The sequence below is a fragment of the Nematolebias whitei genome, chromosome 23, assembly GCF_014905685.2.
Source record: "Nematolebias whitei isolate Nwh7 chromosome 23, NemWhi1, whole genome shotgun sequence".
Taxonomy (NCBI): domain Eukaryota; kingdom Metazoa; phylum Chordata; class Actinopteri; order Cyprinodontiformes; family Rivulidae; genus Nematolebias; species Nematolebias whitei.
In genome coordinates this window covers 18,749,264-18,766,300 of record NC_056520.1, presented here as the reverse complement: position 1 = coordinate 18,766,300, position 17,037 = coordinate 18,749,264, and the positions used below count along the sequence as shown (strand labels likewise).

Sequence of the window (17,037 nt, the reverse complement as noted above, 5' to 3'; positions counted from 1 at the left end):
GACAAAGTGAGAGAAGATGCAAACTATCCAGAATAGCTGCAACATTTGTTTAAAGTGAAATTTTCAATAGAAGATCAGCAGAACAATTCATGTAAAAGTGGTTGCCTGCAGCTTGCAGCTTTATAAAACCGATTATATCGTAAGTGCTCATAAAAAGGAGCATCATGTATATTTAAGGAAAGCTTTGGTTGTAAAAACATACTTTGTGTTGTTGCGCCTACGACCCACAGCAGCAGACACAGGCGGAGGGCAGGTCCACACATCGCACACCGAAGCAGCTCACAGACTGACCCAGACTTGCATCGATTCGGCTGCTGCAAACACAAACAGTGTCAGCGAGCTGCAACCACAACCAAAGTCTCACTGGTCGACCTCAACGTTAAACACTGCTGACAGCGTGTGGCCACAAAACCCACATGCTGGAATGGTGAAAGAGTAAATAAAGCAGCTGGGATGTAGGCGTACCGTGTCAGATGTTCAGTGTTGTGACTCTTCTGGCTGCTGCTACTGGTCAGCACGGTTGTAGCTGCATCTTACTGGCACTGGTCCTGCTGGGACAGGACGCAAGAGGATGATGTTAGAGATGACGACATCACTTCGGCTAGAAGACGGTTGTAGAATAAACCAGAGAAATGGCATTTCCTGCGAAAATGCAGTGTGGATGCTTATTGCTGAAGAACTTACTGAAAAACAGCTGAAGCTACCTGAAAAGTAGCTGAAAATGAAGAACAACCCTAAATTAGCAGAGGAAAGCAGAAAGAATACAAATTAGCTAAATTAGATTTAAATAAGCAGAAATTAGCAGTAAAAATTAGGAAATTAGTAAAAATAAAATAGTTGAAATGGCAGAAAGAAGTTTAAAAAACCAGGAGGACGTGGAAGGCACTGAAATTATCTTTAAAAAGTGGGATTAGTTGAAAAAGCTAAATTTAGCACAAAACAGCTAAAAAGTAACTGAAATAGCAGAAAAAGATGAAACTTTTAGAAAAAAGCTGAAAGGAGATAAATAGGCTGAAAGTTACAGACATGACCACAAAAAACTTGAATTTATCTGAAAGCAGCTGAAGTTAGCTGTAAAATGCTAAAAAAAAAAGAGGTAGCTGAAAAGGTAGAACAAGCTTACATTAGCAGAAGAAAGGAGAAAAAACACATTTACCCAATTAAATTAAAAGAAGCAGGAATGAGCAGTAAAAAGAAGGATATTATCTGAGAAAAGCTGAAATTAGTTTTTAAAAAAAGTAGCTGAAAAGTAGCTAAAAATTTCTGAAAGTAGCCTAAATTACCAGAAGGAAGTGGAGAGAGTAGATTTTTGCTAAATTAGGCTGAAAAAATTTAAACGAGTGTAAAAAATGGGGAATTAGCCAAAAAGATAAAATTTGCATAAAAACAGTTAAATAGCAGACGAAATAGCAGAAACAGCTGAAATTAACAGAAAGAGGTTACAAGAAGCACAAAAATGTTATAGTTAGCAGAAAGAATCTAAAAGTAGCTCAAAACAGCTGGGGGGGGGGGGGGGCTGACGAGCTGAAAGTAGCTGAAAAAAGTTTCAATTTGCACAAAGTAGCTGAAGCAGAACAAAATGTAAAAGGTTGTAAACACATTAAAAAGATTGGAAGGATGTAAAATGAGCTCAATTCATTCTCTATGTGGGAAAAAAAAAAGTGACAGAAAAGGCTAAATATTTCTAAAAGCTAAAGTTGCACCAACGCCAACACGTCACAGCACCCTTTCTCCTGAACGAGCTGAACGTTTCGATTTACGATTTGTTGAAATAGCACAAAAACTGTGGAACGAGCAAGACGCTGAATAATGTACGGAAGAAAAATGGATCACAATGGTGCGAATGCTTCACAAACATTCACACAATAAATCATGTTTTTAGTCCATCAAGGCGTTTTCATGATCCCGCTCGTTTCTGTTTAGAGTCGCACAAAAAAAATCTGGTGCCTGAGTTTGTATCAGCAAAAACAGCTGCCACCTTAAAAGTCTAGACGGCATCAAAGCTGGAGGTTTCGAAATCAATACCTCCGAAGGAACTACAAAGCCCAGTGATGACACAAGACAGGATGAGAGGACGTTAATGGCTCGGGTAATCACAGCATGTGTGCAACCAGAGGGTGTGTATGGATCAGAACTGTAAAAATCCAAGCTCAGCACAAGTTACTAAACAAAAACGTAAATTCATTTGCTTGAAACCTGCAGATTAGTTATAAACTCCCTTGATTTAAAAGTTAGAACTGGTCCTTGACGAGACTCGCTGTGGGAGGAGTGAGTTGGACTTCAGTGGGATTACAGGAACCTGCTTCAACCACAAAACAGAGCAGAGCTGAAAGTTTTATAGGCGTTATTTGCTCTTTAACAGTGCCAAGCATCTGGCTTCAAGCAAGCATCCTGCTCCTGTTGGGCAGCAGTTTAATCCCTTTTCCACTAAATAAATAAATAAATAAACTCTGCTGCAGACAGCTCCTATTAATGATTTTATCTGGATCAGCTGTCAGACTTTTAATGTGAAAAGCTTTTCAGATTGTATTTGGAGAAATATTTTTTTTTAATCGGTAGTCATTTTTGCAGATTCTTAGGGGTGACACTTTTTCACAAAATATAAAATATTATGAACACATCTTTAAAAAAAAAAAAGAACAGAATGAGCTCCAAATAGTGAAACCATACTCCCAACCAGGATTTTTGCTCTGCATCCAGATGTTCTCCACAGGCCCCAGGAAGCAAACATTAAATTAAACTTATTAAATAAACATCATGAATCCCTAAGATTCACTTTTTTTTTTTTTGGACATATTTTACTAACTTGTGTTCGTCTTGAAATAAAGCTGTTATTATTAGATCAAACGTGTCAGATGTGTTGATAAATATTGAATAAAATTCTGTTTTTAAGGACAGAGATATTTCCAAGTGTTTACAACACAGGTGTGTTAAATTAGCTAAACGTTCAAAAGACGAAAAACGACGTCGTTTTAAAAATTTCAAACCAGTTTTCAACATTAAAATGTGTAATATATTTATTTTTATAAATATATACAAGTCATTAAACTTACCTGCTGACAGATTTTAGTCTGTAGAATTGAAGTTTGCTCCAATATGCTCCCTGCTCTTCGGTTCATATCAAAGTGAAGCGGCGGGTTCCTCAGTTCAGACGTTTAACTACGACCTGACTTCCTGCCGCCTCGTGCGGACATTAAACAGCATCAACAGCGCCACGAACAAACAGAGACCCCTGGTGGCCAGAATGTGCAACTGCAGCTAAACTTTGTGGTTCAGGCACTGTCAATTAAAATAAAATAATCACAGTACAGTATTTTGGAAATGTACTTGTTTTAATTTGTTTGTTTTTTTAATGTGATGTTGTTTAGATTGTAATATGCATGTATTGACTGTAATTACATTCAATTCAATTCATTTAAAAAAAACTTTATTAATCCTCAAGGGTGCAATTAAAAGACAAAAAAAACAAAAGACATTCTTGCGTTACACTTAAAATGGGTCTCTTGAGAATGAGACCTTGTGTTTCAATTTAATTACTTGAATAACGGAGACAAAAATAATTTTAACAAATCTCATAATTGTTACTGGTAGTACAACAACTTTATGTATTTAAATCAATAAACGGGAGGCAGCACGGTGGCGCAACTGGTAGAGCTGCTGCCTCTCAGCGAGCAGGTCCCTGGTTCAAACCCCGGTCCGGAGGCCTTTCTGGGTGGAGTTTGCATGTTCTCTCCGTGCATGCGTGGGTTTTCTCCGGGTACTCCGGTTTCCTCCCACAGTCCAAAAACATGCATGTTAGGCTGATTGGTAACTCTAAATTGTCCCTAGGTGTGCGTGAGAGAGTGAATGGTTGTTTGTCTCGTTTGTCTCTATGTGGCCCTGTGATGGACTTGCGACCCATCCAGGGTGTACCCCGCCCCTCGCACAGTGATTGCTGGACATGGGCACCAGCGACCCCCGTGACCCAAAATGGAATAAACGGGTAAAGAAAATGGATGGATGGATGGATCAATAAACGGGGAAGGGGGCACAGAGGCTAGAGACCTTCCGCTATCGGAAGGTCACCGGTTCGACTCCCTGGACCGACAGCATCAAAATGTGGGTGGGAAAGGTGGAACACCCACACCTGCCTCCACCCTCCTTTGCCCCACTCTGGGCCCTTGAGCAAGGCCCTTAACCCCCATCATCTGCTCCAAAACAGGTGTCTTGAAAATTGAGTTCTCGTGACTCAACGAGACTAACCTGTATAAATAAAGTTAATTAAAATTAAAATTAAATAAAAAAAATATGGGTGATTAAAAAAATAGTGCGACATATGATTAAAAACAAATACTTGTACTTATATTAATATATGGGATTCACCTGTCTAAATAAAGGTTGAATGACTGAATGAATATTAACATAGAATAAAAATATATACTAATACATTTACACCATTCTTGTGGGTTTTTTTTAAACATTAAAAATGCACTATCAAGAATATATATACATACACGTGTATTTAATTATGTATTATTTATTATATATATATATTTAATTCATGGTATCATTTAAATGGCTATAAACATTTGCCATACCATAGACTTTAGAATTATTCACATTTTAAATCACAAACACAATAACTGTGTGTTTTATCAGACATTCCATGCACAACTTATTTAAAGTCTGCTCTCTCTTAAAAGTTCATTTTGACTTGAATAAGGTCTCGTTTTTTTCTGCACGTGGACCGTTCAGAACGAACTCGGACAGATAAAAGGCCTGCACGTTCGGCTTAGATTTTGGGGTAAAACAACATGATAACTTTTTTTTAAATCAATTCTGTTCATTTAAATATGAAGTGTTAATATCCTGCCTGCTTTCGTGTTTCAGAAGTAACTGCACTTTGGGCAGTTGAAGGAGTTTCGGCACATCAGAGGTTAGATTAGCTGGAAGTCCTTTAAAGTTACCCTGCAAGTTATTAAATCACAGAAAAGCTGTGTTTTTTGTGAGGTGAGTATCAGATTTTTCTCTGACCCCTGATGTGTCTTGGCTTTGTCTTCATATCTGTTTCCTGGAAAAAAAATCAAAATCAAAACGATCTATTCAGGACTTTATTATTTATTTGTTTAAATTATTTAAGTCTAGCTGCACAAATTATAGCAGAACCAGTGTCACACATTTTCAATCTGTCTATACAACATAATACTGTCCCAGATGAAACAGCTTTTGTGCTGCCGTTATTGAAGGGAGGAGACCCAACTATACTGAACAATTATCAACAAATCTCCAAACTCTGTATTTTACCTACGGTTTTAGAAAAAACTGATAAATACTCAGGTCAAGAAGTATTTGGACTCTTAATATTTTATCTTCCCTCCGATCTGGCTTCAGAAAACAACATAGCACAATGACTGCTTCACTAAAAGTTTTTAAGGATGTTGTTGAAGTTTTGGATGCTAAGGATTACTGTGCTGCACTTTATTTAGCCAAAGCCTTTGATACTGTAGTACACCATGACATCTTATGCCACAAGCTCTCAGATACTGGCTTCTCAGGTCACACTGTTGGCTGGTTCTCAAACTCTCAGGTCGGAGGCTATGTGTTTAACATAACGGTACTTCATCTAGCTACCTAACGGTCACCAGCGGTGTGCCACAAGGCTCCGTTTTAGGTCCCACTCTTTATACAATTTATATAAATAATGTAGGTCAAAACATTCTTGACGCACCTTGCATCTCTATGCCGATGACTCTGTTGTTTATTGCCAAGCTAACACAGTTGCCAAGGTTTTCCAGCTTCTACAGTCTGCCTTTGACATCAGTCAGACTTATTCCATCTCATGCTGGTGCTAAATGCTGACAAAACCAAAGGGATGTTGTTTTCCAGAAGAAACTCTTCCTCCCATCTCATCCATGCATGTTGTTCCTATTGAGTTTGTAGATTCTTACAAATACTTGGGAATTTTGGTTGATGCACATCTTACTTTTAAACTACGTCGAAAACTTGATAAAGAAACTGAAATTAAAATTGGGTTTCTTTTTAAGAAATACATCTTGCTTAACTCTGAATGCCAGAAAACGCCTTGTAACTGCTACCTTCATACTGGCCAATGATTATGGTGATGTTATTTACATGAATGCCCCTGCCAGCTCCTTGCAGATGTTGGATGTCATCTACCATGGCGCGCTAAGATTTATAACTGGCTGTAACTACCGTACACATCTCTGCACTTTGTATTCCTTGGTCAGTTGGTCATCATTATCTACACGTAGACTCTCACTCTGGTTCATTTTCATCTATAAATCCCTCCTTGGTCTGCTGCCTTCTTATATCTCCTCCCATGTGTCATGCCGTCAGTGCAGTTACAACATGTGCTCTCAGGACATCATTACCTGCAGCGTCTCGTCAGTGCGGACTGAACTTGGCAAAAAGGCCATTTCCTACTCAGCTCCTGTATCCTGGAACACCTTGCAACAGGAACTGAAGTTGTCCATCTTGATTTCTTTAAGGGGTTTCAAACATTTGCTAATGTCAGTAGAAAAGTCAAAGCAAATATGTTCTTGTTTTTAGTATAGTACCTTGGTTTGTGGCACCCTGATTTATTGTTTTATACATTACTCTTATTTTAACTGCATTTTTACTGTAGTTTATTGTTGCCATTGTCTACTGTTTTGTTGTCTGTACTTTATATGTTCTGTCTGGAACAGGTCTCTCTTGCAAATGAGTCCCCGTGGCTCAGTGAGGCTAGCCTGTATAAATAAAGGTCGAATGAAAAATATTTTTTAAGACAAGCAGAGAAATAAAATAAAAAATACACACACACACATATATAAATATATATTTATGTGTGTGTGTGTGTGTGTGTGTGTGTGTGTACATACATATATATGAAAGAGAAGCTTTCAAAGAGTCTTGATTATGGCTCCCAGTAAAAAAAAAAAAAAAAAAATCTACTTCATTGTTGAGTTCTGGTTAATAGAAAAGAGAATAACTTAAGAAATCTATAAATTAAACTCCTGTAAGATGTTCTCAATCTTTACTGGTCAATAGACCTGATGCAAGTCATAAATGTAATAAAGTTCACTTCCACTTGTCACATATGAAAAACAAAAAATCTAAAACACAGACATGTTTTGTGACTCACATGCAGACAGTAGCATTTTATGAACTTCACATGACAAACAGTTTGATCCATCACCTGCTTTAATCTTCACACATTGATCACAAGATTTTCAAGTTCATTTGGAACCTAAAGTGGGGAAAACAATGTGTGCGTGTACAAGTTCCCATCATTCACACAGGATGGAGACTTTACGGAGGCTGACTCATGTGGTGGTTTGGCTCATTGTGTTAATTTCTGTCTCTGGTGGGGAAAAAGTCAAACTAAATCTAGAAGTGGGAACACATTTGTTGTATATTTTGGCAAGGCTCCACACAAAAAGCATAATAAAAAATGCATCATATTCTATGATTGCTGCAGGAGATACCATATTTTTCGGACTATAAGGCACACTTAAAATCCTTTAAATTTCTCAAAAATTGACAGTGAGCCTTATAATCCACTGCATCTTATTATTAATTCTGGTTGTGCTTACTGAACTCAAACCAATTTTATGTGATTATTGTGAATGAGTTGAATAAAATTTGACTTATTTGATTGTTTTGTTTCACTTAATGCGCCTTATAATCCAGTGCACTTTATGTATGAAAACGGACCCGTTCATTGATAATGCACCTTATAATCCGGTGCACCTTTTAGTCCAAAAAATACGATAATAACAAACTAAACCTGTAGGAATTGTGTTTTTATCCTTGGTGTTGTGTTCATGTTTGTGTTTCTCTGATCCTCTGTTTATGTCTCTACAGGGTTTGTGTTTCTTTGGTGTCTAGTCCCATCTTGTGTCGTGTTTATGTCCTGCGTCTTCAATCTCTGTCTCCTGGCATCTGTGATTACTCACAGGTTCCTTCACTTTGTCTGATTGGTGTTTCTCTATATATAAGTATGTGTCTGTGTTAGTCTTTGTCCTGGCATTGTCTACTGCTCACCTGTCTGTTTTGTAAGTACCACCTGTCCATCCTTGTTTGTTTTTGCTGCCCTGTCAGCTCGTTTGTTTTGTTAATAAATCTTTTATTTTTATATATAAACCCTGAGTCCTCGCCTGCTTGCCTGCACAACTGGGCTCACCAGCACCAATGGTGACAAAACCCACTCTGGGTTTGATACGATGGGGTGTAGATTCTGTCATGTTAGGTAAAACAGACCCATTCACTTTGTGTTTTAGACTTTGGCACCCATTTCTGTCACAACTTAAACCACCTGCTGGCAGGAAAGCCACACAAAGTTTCTGAACTTTGCACAACCATTCATGCATCATCGCACAGGCTCCTCTGGGTTTTGACTTTTTAATCTTACAGAAATCCTGTTAATATCGGCTGCTGCCAAACAAGAAATGCTTTTGCACATCTGTTAGCAAAATATTTTATGAGATTGCACTGTAAAAGATTGTTTTCTTAAGATTTGACCAAAGCAGCGACATTGCTGTTGTTTATTTTTTTTCATAAAATAATCTTAATTTCAAACTATGGCATGAAAGGTGGCGGATAATATGCATTCCTTCAAGGAATGTTATGTTTTTGATTGCTTTTATGGCAATATTCTTATAAACTACATAAAAAATGTTAAGAAAGTTATTCAAATGTACACATTAGATCATACAAGTAGAAAAAAAAAGATTAATATGCATGATGTAATCAAATTGTGTTTAATAACCCTCAAAAACAAACAAGGGTTGGTTTTGGACATACACCATAAATGCAACATTTAGCCAGTTATTTTTTTTTTTTTTTAATGCTACAATACAGTTTAAATATGCTGATATTTTCCCATAATGACAACGTTTCTTGTAAAATGCTGTTTTTTGCATAATGTCCATGTGTGGAATGTGGTTTATCATAAGTTTGAATCTTCGTTTGTCAGCTGATTTTCTCCTTGGGTCAGGTTCCTTTTCCTAAAAACAGACAAAAAAAAACATGTTGATTGTGGGAAAAGACAGGTCGCTGACTCAAACCTGTCTTTGACATGACAGTTTAGATTATTTCATTCATCAACATGTGGGACTTAATTTGAGTTTTGTAACACAGACATGTTTTAGAAGACTTACCTGATGTTTAAACAGGACTGTCATGGCCGCAGAAGCACTAGTACAGACACACATAGTACAATTATCCAAGTGGAATCTGAAAGACAAAAAATACGTAATTACTTTGAGCAATATTCAAGTATTTCATACAGTAACAACAAGGTTCACTCCTTGAAAATCATCAAATATTTTTATTATTCTGTAGAGAAAACACTACTACTTAACTGATTTGTTTCTCAAAGTTAAAATTAGAATGAAATATCAGATGGTTTAACGTGTGAATTTATCACTCAAGACTAATCAGATCTAAAGAGGCATTGCAGATGTTCCAGAAATAGTTACTTCAGTTTATTCCTCTCTAAAATGTAATAATTTTTAAAAACATCCAAGCCTTAACATTTGCAGCACAGTCCAACTGTTGCACTTCAATAATAAGTAGATTTCGGTATCAAAGTTCATGCTCAATCATCCATGTACAACATCCAGTAATGGTCAATCGGGTCATCTGGACAGTTTCTTTTTTTGTGGAAAGACGTTTCGCTCTCTATCTGGAGGGCTTCATCAGTCTGAGGAGACTGGATGATTGAGCATGAACTTTGATGTCTTGAACCACTTTGGCTGTAGCTGCCTGCCTGGGAGGAGTCGACGGGGGACAGGACAGCCCCCAGAAACCCTCTTATCACCAACTGGTTGGTCCACTAAAGGAGTGTACAGCTTAGTGGGGAACACAGTTTATTTGGGACTCCTCAGACTGATGAAGCCCTACAGATAGAGGGCGAAATGAAGAAACTATCCAGATGACCTGATTGACCATTATTAGATTTCGGTATCTAATTAATTATGAATGATGGGGGAAGATTATGTAAAGGTCATGGATGTTTCACTTACTGATGTCAAATTAATATAGAACCATGTGTGTAAATCCAAGAGAGCCTTTCTGTCTACGCAGAGAGGAGGCTGATAACTGATAGCTGATAAACTCTGACGCCTACTGTGAGCTGTGAAGCAGAGGTTGTCTTGACGTCTCCTCTGTCTGATAACGGGTATTTAAGCTTTTGCTGACTTTTTCTCTGTGAGCAGACCTTGGAGACGAAGCAACATGTAACATCTTGATCCTTGTTTTTCAACGCTGTCCCTCTTGCAAGATTAAAGCTGAGTTGACAAGATCTTCTAGTTTTCCTTGTGTGGTTTATTTATTTGAGAAAATAATAGGATGATTAAATTATCCAACAATGAAGCCTAGAGCATGCGTGAAAAAAAGAGAATGATACTGGTCCAAGAAAACAACCCTGAGGAACTCCACACGAAAGAGGCTAAAGAGGGTTTCAAGGTTTACAGAATAGGCGGAGCAGGTGGTTCAGTTGGTAGAGCTGCCGCCTCTCAGTGAGAAAGTAGCTAGACCCAATCCCGACCCGGAGCCTATTCTGGGTGGAGTTTGCATGTTCTCTCTGTGCATGCGAGGGTTTTCTCCTGGTACTCTGGTTTCCTTCCACAGAGCAAAAATATGCACGTTAGGCTGATTGGTAACTCTAAATTGTCCCTAGGTGTGAGTGATTGTTTGTCTCTATGTGTCCCTGTGAAGGACTGGAGACCTGTCCAAGGTGTACCCCACCTCTCGCACAGTGATAGATGGATATGGGCAACAGTGACCTCCTTACCCTGGAAAGGAAGAAGAGGGTAAAAGATAATGGCTGGAAGGATGGTTTACAGAATATCAGCAAATTCCATCTGACCAACCATTCATTTTCTAATGCTTGTCCATAATTGGGTGATGGGGCAACAGGTCTAGGAGGGAAATCCAAACATTCGTTTCCCCAGCAACACTCTCCAGCTCTTCCTGGGGGATGCAGTGGTGTTCCCAGGCCAAAGAGTATGTATAATGCCTTCAGTAAGTTGTGAGTCTGGCACAGAGTCTCCTCAAATTATCCCAGCACATCATTAATAATATAACTATTTGAGACAACCAGAACTTGAACTTACTGGAACCTTTGGAAGCACCGCCAGACATCTGTCTGAGCTCAGCGATCCTCTTCACCACCTCCACCTAAGGACCAGAGTCCACTCTGGCTGCACATCCAACCCGTGTGCTGTCGTCATGGAGACCTGACAGCACAGCTGTGGTGGTGACGGTGACTGTATTGTTGGTGTTGGTAACTGTGATGGTGTTGTGTTGTGACAAGTGGAGGTGTTGTTGTGGAACAGTCAGAGTTACAGTGGGAGCAGGTCGACCTGTGGCTGAACACGACACAAGTGACTCTTCAGGAGACTTTGATCTTCTGACCTGAAGGACGGGTTCATGCAGCTCTGCACACACAACAAGAACCATCAGAGACGCCAAGATGAACTGGTTCAAACTGGGATGCTGACAGCTTCTTACCATAGACATGGAGGCAGGTTTTGTTTGATAGACTTCCATCAGGAAACATGTTGAAAACACAGACATAACACCCTCCATCCTGCTCTGCTACGTTCCTGATAACTATTGAGTTGTTCTGCAGTCCAGCCTCTTTAAACTGAACTTTATTCTTGAAGTCGTCATTCACTGTTTGACCGAAGATTTGGTTGTAAGTTGCAACATTTTTTTGTTCATCAGATAAAGTTTTTTGCCACGTGACCTGAATGATTTTGCTTTCCAGGACAGAACTGGAAAACCAGCTGAGATGACAGCTGAGATGCGCATTTTCTCCCAATCTTGCCAAGACACTCTGCTGTGTTTTTATCACAATTGTTTGACCTGCAGGACAGAAATATGACAGATGTTAGTTGAAAAAGTCACTCTTCTGCTCATTTAATATTTCACGTTTCCATCTGTGACAGTAGACATACTTCACCTTTATACTGAGCCTCCGAGTTCAATTCAATTCAATTCAGTTTATTTATAAAGTGCCAAGTCACAACAGAAGTCATCTCAGGGCACTGAACAGAAACATTCATACATAAAAATAATAAGTTAACATTATTTATCTGAGGCGCAGACTGCTTTGAATTTAACTCCATCACAGAACTCTCATCTGGAGCAAGCATAAAGGCGACAGTGGAAAGGAAAAACTCCCTCATGTGGAAGAAACCTTTAGCAGAACCAGGCTCAGGACAAGCGGTCATCTGCTTCGACCGGCTGGGTTTGAGAGGAACAGGAAGGAGGAACAGATACACAATGGCAGATCAAGAATCACATTAAGATAGAAATAGTATCAAATTAAAACTATTCAATTTTAACAATTCATTTAAGGAAATGAGGTCAATTTGTCCTCCAGTAGTCTAAGCCTATAGCAGCATAACAAGCCAACCCTAACTATAGGATTTATCATAAAGGAAAGTCTTAAGCCCTGTCTTAAAACTGGACAATGCGTCAGCCTCACAGACAGAAACTGGAAGATGGTTCCATAAGAGAGGAGCCTGATAACTGAAAAATCTTCCTCCAATTCTGCTTTTGGAAACTCTAGGAACCACAAGTAAGCCTGCAGTCTGACAGCAAAGTGCTCTGTTAGGAAAATATGGAACAATAAGATCTCAAATATAAGATGGAGCTAGGCTGTTGAGAGCTTTGTAGGTTAGAAGTGAGATTTTGAATGCTGCTCTAAATCTGACAGGGAGTCAATGGAGAGAAGTTAAAACTGGATAGATATGATCTCTCCCACTAACTCCGGTTAAGACTCTGGCAGCAGCATTTTGGATCAACTGAAGACTTTTTAAAGAAGTATTTGGACACCCAGATAATAAACCATTACAATAGTCCAGTCTAGATGTGACAAATGCATGAACCAGTTTTTCTGCATCATTTTTGGATAAGATGTTTCTAATTTTAGTGATAGTACGCAGGTGGAAGAAGGCTGTTCTAGTAACGTTTTTAATGTGGGGGATAAAAGACATGTCCTGATCAAAAAAAAAACACCAAGATTTTTAACATTATAGCTGGAGGCCAAATTAATGCCATCCAAGGAGGGTTAAAGACTGAAAAATCCATTCCTAAGAGGCTCAGGTCCAAAAACTAAAACCTCAGTCTTGTCTGTATTCAGAAGCAAAACTTTTAGGGTCATCCATGTTTTTGTCTATAAGACATGCTTGTAGTATAAATAGCTGATTATAACAATGAGAATATATCCCATGCTGTTTAATAACATTACCTAATGGAATACAAGGTAAAGAGTAGTGGTCCAAGCAATGAACCCTGAGGAACACCATGACTAACTTTGGTGTATGATGAAGATTCTTTATTTACATTTACAAATTGGAATCTATCAGATAGGCATGATTTAAACCAATTTAGAGCTGTTCCTGTAATTCCAATATCACATTCGAGTCTCTGTAATAGAATATTTTATTTATTTATTTATTTATTTATTTATTTATTGTAAATTTATTCATTTCATATAAAAAACAATGACAATTTTTAGAAAGAAAAAAAATTAAACAAAAAAACATAAAATGAAAGGAAGCAGAAGAAGAAAACATTTCTTATTATATCTGCTCCCTATTAAACAATCAAATTCAAACAATCAATTCAAACATTAATTTGCTTATTGTAATACAAAAGAATAGTCTCATCAAAATACCTTTATAATTTGTTAAATAGAAACAACTAAATATAATTATTTAACAAAATAGTTTTAACCATTTTCCTAAATGTTAGTATTGACTTCGCTTTTTTTACATTGTCCTCCAAACCATTCCAAAGATCAATTCCTCTTAGTGTAGTAGATCTACCCTTTAAACTTGTTCTGTACTTAGGTTTAACAAACATTTCTATTCCCTTTAAATTATAACTACTGGTCCTTTTCACAAAATAGTTCTGAATGTTTGATGGTAGTGAGTAATTCTGAGCTCTAAACATAAGTAAAAGAATATTATAATCAACCAAATCTTAAAACTTACTATAATATTATGATCAACTTTATCAAATGCAGCACTGAGGTCTAACAGGACCAGTGTAGACACCTGTCCATTGTCAGAGGCCATGAGAATATCATTAGTAACTTTCACCAGTGCCGATTCAGTGATGTGGTGAGCTCCAAACCCTGACTGAAACTCTTCAGATTATTTCTTTGCAAGTGATCACGTAACTGACCAGCAACAATTTTCTCTTGAATTTTTTAGATGAAAGTTAGATTAGATATAGGTCTATAATTGGCTAGGATTCCTGAGTCAAGGTTATGTTTCTTAAGTAAATGTTTAATTACAGCAACCTTAAAACTCTGTGGTACATAACTGTTTATTAGAGACAAATCAAGCAGATCCAAGACATGGTTATTAATTAAGGAAAATACACCTTTAAACAGTCTGGTTGGGATGGGATCTAGCAGACATGTGGATGGTTTGGATGAAGCTATTATTTTTGGCATTTCAGGGAGCTCAACAGGACAAAGACATTCCAAACATAAATCAGGTTCTAGTGACATTTTTAAAATTGTCTCATCTGACACAGAATGAGAGGCAATACTAGTTAAAGTGGCCGTCCGTTTGCCATTTAGGATGGGATAGACTTAGAGACAGCAACTCAAAAGTATTATAACTACTAATTGGTTTAATATTAATTAATAGGCACGACTGAAAAATAGAAGCTACACCTCCACCTTGACCAGTTGTTCTAGGAACATGAAAATTTAAATAATTAGGTGGAGTGGAGTAATTATTATAGATTATATATTATAGATATATGTTATAGATTATACTAACAAAATCTTCCTGTTGTAGCCAGGTTAAATCAATATGATGATCAGTTATCAGGTCATTAACTAACAGGGATTTACAGGAAAGATATCTGATGTTCAATAATCTACATTTAAAATTTTTTATTATTTTGTTCTGTTAAAGTTGTGTTTATATTAATAAGATTATTGTGGTTTATATTTTTAGAGCTATTTTTTGGTTTATTTAATTTGAGCTATGGGCGAGTTGGCACAGTTGCAATGGGGGTGTGGGTGGGTAACAAAATAGAAGCAGCAGAGAGGTGTGGAAGATTTCTAGACTGGACGGTTAATTGTCAATAATCTGTATGTCCAACTGAATCGGGTAAGTTTTTAGAGAGAAGTGCTGCTCCATTTAAGGTGGGATGGATTCCATCTCTCCGCATCAAACTGGGTTTTACTCCAGTTGTCTACAAATCCTACGTTGTTTTCAGAGCACCACCTGGACGCCCAGCGGTTGAAAGCCGACATACGGCTAAACATGTCATCGCTGGTCAGGTTGGGGATGGTGCTGGAGAAAACTACAGAGTCCAACATAGTTTTCGCGAAGTTACACATTGAAGCAACATTAATTTTAGTGATCTCTAATTTGTGTAGCCGAGTGTAATTTTCGCCGACGTGAATAATAATTTTACTGTACTTAGCCTTAGCTTTAGCCAGTAGTTTAAGATGGTTTAAGTTGCAGGTGCCACGTTTCGGACTATGGAGCTACCAATAACGAGAGTCTGATCCTCGGCAGGTGTCTCACTAAGCACGGAAAACTGGTTTGAAATGTGAACGGATCAGTGGTTAGCTGAGGGTTTAGCTTTAGGCTAACTTTGGGTCCATACCCTGCGGGCCTGTGATTCCGGATTGCTAAGGGGAGGAAACTGATTTGAAATGTGATTTAAAGCGGAAGAAAAATCTTTTGAAACATCATTCGAAACGTGAACAGGTCGATAGTGAAACGGGGACTTAGTTTTAGCATATAGTTGACCAAGTGAAATAAATCCATTGAAAGTCAAAAAGCTTCACATTGCCAACATTTTCAAGTTAAACAATGAAGATAGTCTGAGGTATTTTATTTTTATATTGCTGAAACCAGCAGTTTCTTACCTTTTACGAAGACTTCACTCACAAAGAGCAGATACAAAAATGCACCGGGTAGCATCTTTGAAGCAAAAGGCAACGGTGATGCTTGAAGGTGAAGTCGCTTCTTTTTGCTCTGTGCAGAACTCCTCGGCAGGAAGCAGCAAAACCACACAACTAAAAGTGTGTCAGTCAGAAACACCTCGAAACTTGTTTCTTTACAGTTATATTCTGTTCAGCACATTTCCATTTAAAGTTACATTCAAGAGCCTGCCCGTTACACTTGATAAAGCTACAAGTGTAAAGGATAAATTACCGTAAATCAGTTTTAAAATCAGCTATTCTTGTTGATTTTTGCCATAATTAGGCTTCTAAGGAAAAAACACACAGCAGAAGACAAGTAGGAATAAAAGGTGATGAGAAAAAATTTATTTTGAACACTTGTATAGTTGAAAATAACAACACATTACCAAAACAATATATTTTGGTAATAGAATATATTTTTATATACACCATGTATTTAGGAGCTCATCTCCACATAAAATACATCAGAAGCTTGAATCTTCATGTTGATTTTCTTGTCTAATATTTCATAATTTGTTCAATGAATAAACAAATTCCTCCAGAAATGCTCTTGGTGGTCTTTCCATACAGTGTTTGGAGTCTTTTTTTGTGAAGAATTTTTGTCAATTTTTCTGTAGAGCATTTATGAGACACTGATGCTGGACGAGAAGGTCTAGCTGGACATCTCTGTTCAGGTTCCTGCCAATGGATTGATGTGGTTGAGGTCAGGACCAGTTAAGTTCTTCCAGTCCAAAATCATCAAATCATATCTTTTCAGTCTTTAGTGCAATGGGGCACAGTCATGTTGGGATAGAAAAGAGACATTACCAAAGTGAAGGCGTGACATTGTCCAAAACATCTTAGTCAGTGGCAGCTGGCCAATAGAGGGCTCAAGGGCGTCGCCCCACCAATCACCACATTACCTTGAATAAGGCATAAAAAAAAATTACATCAAAATGAAATAATAAAATAAAAATATTTCAAAATATATGTATATTTTTTGTTTTGTAAGATAAATATTTTATAGTTAATGTTGAATAAAGTTGTTTCGTTCATTGACGTTGTCTAATTGGTGACGTATTTCTACCCTGGGGCGCAAAAAG

At 37.7% G+C, this 17,037-nt stretch overlaps 2 protein-coding genes across 4 annotated transcripts in view; both read right to left on the bottom strand.

Moving 5' to 3' along the window:
* The window catches only part of LOC119428691 (poliovirus receptor homolog), a 27,378-nt gene extending 24,249 nt beyond the window's left edge, over positions 1 to 3,129 (bottom strand). For 2 of the 3 annotated variants that reach the window (XM_037696365.1, XM_037696363.1), the window contains exons 1-3: positions 3,054 to 3,129; positions 466 to 551; positions 203 to 314 (exon numbers count right to left, since the gene is read on the bottom strand). In XM_037696365.1, the coding sequence (XP_037552293.1) occupies positions 203 to 263 (61 nt within the window). In that variant the 5' untranslated portion in view covers positions 264 to 314; positions 466 to 551; positions 3,054 to 3,129. The remainder of the gene's footprint in view (positions 1 to 202; positions 315 to 465; positions 552 to 3,053) is intronic. The other variant, XM_037696364.1, reaches the window with a different exon arrangement.
* An 8,034-nt stretch (positions 3,130 to 11,163) lies between these two features.
* On the bottom strand, positions 11,164 to 15,340 carry LOC119429090 (OX-2 membrane glycoprotein-like). Its single transcript, XM_037696807.1, has 3 exons — positions 15,205 to 15,340; positions 11,497 to 11,853; positions 11,164 to 11,423 (listed from the first exon to the last, which is right to left on the bottom strand). The coding sequence occupies exons 1-3, from the start codon at positions 15,338 to 15,340 to the stop codon at positions 11,164 to 11,166; spliced, it is 753 nt and encodes a 250-aa protein (XP_037552735.1).
* Positions 15,341 to 17,037: the final 1,697 nt, after the last annotated feature.

Excerpts from the sequence above, each read along its gene's own strand:
- LOC119429090 (XM_037696807.1), bottom strand. The coding sequence starts at position 15,340 with ATGTTGGACTCTGTAGTTTTCTCCAGCACCATCCCCAACCTGACCAGC. Across the intron at positions 11,854-15,204 it reads AGGATTTGTAGACAACTGGA|GTCAAACAATTGTGATAAAA; the intron begins GTAAAACCCAGT and ends TCTGTCCTGCAG. Across the intron at positions 11,424-11,496 it reads AACCTGCCTCCATGTCTATG|AGCTGCATGAACCCGTCCTT; the intron begins GTAAGAAGCTGT and ends TTGTGTGTGCAG.